This window comes from Chrysochloris asiatica, unplaced genomic scaffold (assembly GCF_000296735.1).
Source record: "Chrysochloris asiatica unplaced genomic scaffold, ChrAsi1.0 scaffold00141, whole genome shotgun sequence".
NCBI lineage: Eukaryota > Metazoa > Chordata > Mammalia > Afrosoricida > Chrysochloridae > Chrysochloris > Chrysochloris asiatica.
The window spans coordinates 1,943,940-1,950,186 of NW_006408659.1; the positions used below are offsets into that span (position 1 = coordinate 1,943,940).

The 6,247-nt window shown below is 37.3% G+C and overlaps 1 protein-coding gene and 1 pseudogene across 2 annotated transcripts in view; one reads left to right on the top strand and one right to left on the bottom strand.

Annotated features, from left to right (window-relative positions):
- Window positions 1–230: 230 nt before the first annotated feature.
- LAMP5 (lysosomal-associated membrane protein family, member 5) overlaps window positions 231–6,247 on the bottom strand; it is a 28,631-nt gene continuing 22,614 nt past the window's right edge. Inside the window, exon 5 of one of the 2 annotated variants that reach the window (XM_006870396.1) lies at window positions 231–514. In XM_006870396.1, the coding sequence (XP_006870458.1) occupies window positions 336–514 (179 nt within the window). In that variant the 3' untranslated portion in view covers window positions 231–335. The remainder of the gene's footprint in view (window positions 515–6,247) is intronic. The other variant, XM_006870395.1, reaches the window with a different exon arrangement.
- LOC102842023 lies at window positions 3,526–3,822 on the top strand (annotated as a pseudogene).

Genomic DNA, 6,247 nt, shown 5'->3' on the forward strand with positions numbered 1-6,247 from the left:
CCAAACTTCAAATCCAGATATTCCTCCAAGTTGTGTGTGTATTGTCCATTGGACAGTCCAAGTCAAACCACCATGAGTATTGAAGCTAATTGACCTCCTTTTTCCTATTCCCCAGCATGGAAAGAAAACAATTCTCATTCACCCCATGAATCCAAAAGAATGCCCTCATCCCTGGGTTTAAGCATGGGAGCAGACCAAGCAAGCCTTGAGTGCCCAGGCCTATTTGATTGTAGCTATGTTGGTGTATCCTCAAGTGTGAGGTGGAAAAGTGTTTTTGTTTTTCTACCTGATCCAGTTGACAGTAGGTGGGGCCGAGGTCTGCCTGTCTAAGGTCTCTAACCCATGTGCTTGTATTGCGATCGGTCCCGAGGGATCTGCACCTGATTGGCTGTCATTTTATGGTGGACGTGGTAAATTGCAAGCGTCACCACAATGACCAGACCCAAGATGAGCCCCAAAATCAAAGGTAAGGTTTCCTCCAACTGCTCCCGCTCGTCCACTGGGCATTTGTGCTCTGAAATGGGAAAGAAGGAGAAAAGTGATGAGCTCTCGCTGAAATACTGTGAACCTTATATCCTCCTATCAGAATGAGAAGGGAAGGAAGATGAAACCATTTCTCAAGGACAGATTGATTTTTTTCAGAAATAATTTTCCACCTAATTACAAAGCTTAAATATATAAAATTTTACATAATATAAAATAAAAATTCATCAGTATGTATAGGGTAACATTCAGATATCTGGATTCTTGGCAGATATGAACAAAATGTCCAGATGATTTTTTTGAATGTTCAGTGTTTTAGGACTACAAACAACAACCATTATTTTTATTATTGGTTCAGTATTTCTCTTTTTATTGATGCCCTGAAAAAGCACTGGTCTGCTAACACTTATGGTCACCAGTTCGAACCCACCAACAGCTTCTTGGAAACCCTAGATAGAGTTGCTATGAGTCAGAACCGACTATATAGCACTTAACAACAACTATACACATGGAGAACTGCTCACAAATGGGCAGCTTTTAAAAGACACTGATAATACCAAGTGTTGTCAACCATATCGTACAACTGGAACTTTTATATAACAATGAAGTAAACTAGTACAAACCACCTCAGTAATTCCTAATAAACACAGACATATGCACCTACCTTATAACCCAACATTCCATTTCTATGCTTTTACCCAAGAAATATAAAAACATATAAACACAAAAAGACTGAAATGTAAATATTCACATTAGCCCCAAAATGGAAGCTATTAAAATGCCCATTATAACAGGTTTGATAAACATACTTTTACATACACATACAATGCCAAAACATGTTTTTGGTACATTGTGGTTGCTAAGTGCTATCAAGAAGGACCCTGTATAAGGTTTCTGAGGAGCCTCTGGTGGATTTGAACCACTGACCTTTCAGATTACAGTCCAACAATGGAACATTAATAATAAAAAGGAATGAACTATTGCTATATGCAATGATATGACTGAAGCTCAAAAACATCATGCTAAGTGAAAATTTCCAAACAAGACAGCACATATTCTATTGTTCACTTATATGAAGTTCAAAACTATGTCTATGGTGAAAGAAGTCAGAATTGTTCTTACATCTGGGGAAAGGGACAGAGGGAACTTTCAGAGAAGATGGAATTATTCTTTATCTTTATATGAGTGATGATTACATGGTTGCAAGTAAGCAAAAATGTGTGAACCTGAACACTAGGTTTCAGCTTCGCACATTTTCGAACACCTAGTAACTTATATTTCAATTTTTTAAAAAGTAAGTATGAAGCTTGATGAATTTCTACAAATGAACACAATCGTGCAACCAACACCTAGATCAAGGGGAAAAAAATTATTAACACATCAGAGTTGATTACTTTATGCTCTCCTAAGATTAAAAATCCATCACTTGTCTTTCAGTTTGTTGTACTGTGGTGACTTGCATGTTGCTGTGATTCTGGAAGCTATGTCAATGGTATTTTAAATACCAGCAGGGTCACCCACAGTGGACAGGTTTCAGCTGAGCTTACAGACAAAGAACCAATAGGAAGAAGGAGAAACAGACTATTTTTGAATATTTAGTCACTGAAAAACTTATGAATAGCAATGGAACACTGTCAGCACCAGAATACTGACTACTCAAACATGATAAAGAGCACCAGAATATTGTCAGCTATAATGCCAGCAGATTATACCCTAAGGATTGAAGACACTCAAAACAAGACCGGGGAAAAGCTGCCTCCTCAAAGTAGAGTTGACTGTGATGATGTGAATGGAGTAAAATCTTAGGAACTTTCATTTGCTGATGGGGCACAACTCAGCATAAAGAAAAACAGCTGTAAACATCCATTAATAATCAGAACATGGAATGTATGAAGTATGAAACTAGGAAAACTGGAAACTGTAAAAAAAGTAATGGGCCGAAACATCGATATCCTAGGCATTAGTGAGTTGAAATGGACTGGTGTTGGCCATTTTGAATCTGACAATCACATGATTTACCATGCAAGGAATGAGAAATTGAAGAGGAATGGCATCACATTCATCATCGAAAAGAACATAACAAGATCAGTCATGAAGTACAACACCGTCTGTGATAGAATAAAGCCCATAGGCCTACAAGGAAGACCAGTTAATATCACTATTAATAAAATTTATGCACCAATCACCAAAGCCAGTGATGATTAAATTTAAGAATTCCACCAACTTCTTCAGTCTGAAATTGATCAAACATGAAATTAAGATGTATTGATAATTACTGGTGACTGGAATACCAAGAGGAAGGATAAGTATTTGGAAAATAAGGCCTTGGTGATAGAAATAATGCTGGAGATCTCATGATAGAATTTTTCAGGACCAATGAATTATTCATTGCATATACCTTTTTAAAACAACATAAAAGACAACTATACACATATACCTCACCAGATGGAATACACAGAAAGCAAACTGATTACATCTGTGGAAAGAGCCAGTGGAAAAGCTCCATATCATCAGCCAACAAGGCCAGGAGCAGACTGTAGAACAGACCATCAATTGTTCATATGTAAATTCAGGCTTAAGCTGAAGAAAATTAAAACAAGTCCACGAGAGCCAAAATATTAAACAAATCCCACCTGAATTTACAGATCATCTGTAGAGTAGATTTGATGTATTTCAAATACATTTGATGTATTTGATGTAGACACTAAAGACCAAAAGAATTGTGGGACAAAATCAAGAACATCATACAGGAAGAAAGCAAAAGTTCATTTAAGAAGACAAGAAAGAAGGAAAAGACCAAAATGGATGTCAGAAAGAGAATCTGAAACTTGCTCTCTAGTGTAGAGATTCTAAAGCAAATGGAAGAAATGAGGAGGTAAAAGAGCTAAACAGAAAATTTCAAAGGTGAGCTTGAGAAGATGAAGTCAAATATGATAACAAAATATGCAAAGACCTAGAGTTAGTACAGCTGATGGCAAAAAGCTTCAGATTTCTCTTTAAAAACTGGCTGTGAATAATATTGTTGGTATTGAAGAGGTGAACATGATTAAAGGGACAGTTATTCATTCCAATAATCCCAAGGTCCAAGCTTCTCTCTCTGCTAACACTTTTGCAATTACTGGCCATGATGAAGCCAAACCAGTCACAGAAATGTTTCCTAGAATATTAAGTCAGCTTGGCACTAACAGCTTAACAAGTCTAAGGAAGTTGGCTGAATAGTTTCCAAGGCAAGTGTTGGATAGCAAAACACTGAAACCAGAAGACATTGAGAAGGAGGAGGACGAGGTTCCAGATCTCAAAGAAAATTTTGATGAGGCATCAAAGAATAAAGCTAACTAAAAATCTTTTCTGGTTTTTGGGAAGCTGGCATGGTTTCAAAGTTTTAGAGATACGGTGAATATCATCTGTCAGTAGTTCAGCAGCATAGAATTTTGTGTATCAATAATGCTGTTTGTTGAGCAGTTTTTGGTCATTTGATTTTGCATTTTGCACTTCCTCCTGGGATCAAATCTTTTGGTCAAAATGGAAAGTATCTTTTCAGTTTGAGGGTGTTTTTGGTTTTTAATTCTTGGTTTTATTGTTTTTTGTTGGGAAGTTTTGGCGTGTGCATATATGCATGTGGCTATACAGTTGAGAGCACATTGGAAACAGTCCTATTTATCCTTCCCCTCTCCCTAATAGAAATAAAACAAATCTTTACCTTTGTTTTTAAAAACATAAGATAGAAGAAATACATAGAGTCACTGTAACCAAAAAGAAATGGTCGATGTTCAACCATTTCAAGAAGTAACATATGATCAAGACCCAATGATAGTGAAGGAAGAATTCCAGGATACACTGAAGGCATTCAGAAAGAATAAGACACCAGGAATTGATGGAATACATGTTGAAATTTTCCAACAAACTGATGATGACTTGGAGGCACTGACTCATCTATGTCAAGAAATTTGGAAGACAACTACCCAGCCAACTAATTAGAAGAGATCCATATTTGTGCCTATTCCAAAGAGAAGTGACCCAATGGACTGTGGAAATCATTACAATAGATCATTAATATCTCATGCAAGTAAAATTTTGCTAAAGATAATTTTAAAATGGTTGCAAACATACATTGACAAGAGAACTGCCAGAGGTTCAAGCTGGATTCAGATGAGGACATGGAACAAGGGATATCATTGCTGACATCAGATGGAATTTGGCTGGAAGCAGAGAATACCAGAAAGGTGTTTACCTGTGCTTTACTGACTATGCAAAGGGTTACAGTTGTGTGGATCATGACAAGCTATGGACAACACTGAGGAGTATTCTGGAACACTTAATTGTGCTCATAAGAAACCTGTACATAGACCAAGAGGCAGTTGCTTGAACAAAACAAGGGAACACCTAATGGTTTAAAATTAGGAAAGGTGTGCACCAGAGTGGTATTCTTTCACCATACTTATTCAATCTTTATTCTGAGCACATAATCCTAGAAACTGGATTATATGAAGAAAAACATGGCATCAGTATTGACGGAAGTCTCATTAACACCCTGAGATATGAAGATGATACAACCTTTAAGATACAAACAAGGGATCTTCAAAAAGTTTGTGAAAAATACACCACTGGACGAATAAATAACATCATTATAAATGGAGAAAAAATTGAAGTTGTCCAAGACTTCATTCCATCAACATTCATGGAAACAGCAGTCAAGAAATCAAAGGACATATTGCATTAGGCAAATGTGCAGGACACAAGACCATTTTAAAATGTTGAAGAGCAAAGATGTCAGTGTGAGGACTAAGGTGCACCTGACCCAAGTGATGGTATTTTCAATAACCTCATACGCATGTGAAAGTTGAATGTGGAATAAGGAAGACTGCAGAAGAATTAATGCATTTGAATTATGATTTTGGAGGAGAATATTAAAACCTCATGGACTTGCCAAAAGAACAAATCAATTTGTGTTCAGAGAAGTACAGCTAGAATGTTCCTTGGAAGCAAGGCTGGCCAGACTTCGTCTCTCATACTGCAGACATGTTTCAGGAGGGACCAGTCCTGGAGAAGGAAATCATGTTTGGTAAAGTGGAGTTCGGAGAAAAACAGGAAGACCCCCCAAACAGATGGATTTGTACAGTGGCAGCAGCAAAATTGGCTTAAATGTAGCAATGATTGTGAGGTTGGCGCAGGACCAGGCAGTGTTTTGTTCTGCTGTACCTAGGTCGCACTATGAATCGGTACCGAGTCAATGGTACCTCACAGGAACAAAGATTCAAGATAATTTAGTAGTCCTTATAACTCCATTTTGAGAGGGAATCAGTAAAACAATTCTTGGAAAATTTTTGGTGATCTGAAAGTTTGTAAAGTTGACCAGAATTACATTTCTATAGACCAGGCTAAAGTTTCACATGCTCCTGTGCTTTTTGTGTAATACACAATCTTTTCACCAAATTTATGAACCTAAACTGTAAAAAATTAATTTTATATTATCTCTTCATAAAGACCAAAATTATAAGGCAAAAAGACCCACTAAGCACTTGTTGAGCACATACTGGGTGCCAGGCTCCTCCAGGTTTTCTGTTGGCACAGTCCCTCTTCTTGTCTTGCCCCAAAATAGCAGAAAGTAGCCAAATGTGGCCTGAATCATAGGAGTTAATCCTCTCAAATGATAATCATTCATGTAAAACTGTACACAAATATACAGCTTTTAAGAAGCTCTATGCCTGGTGTAGCGTAGTGGTTACGAATCGGGCTGCGAACCTTAAGGTCAGCGGTTCGAAAC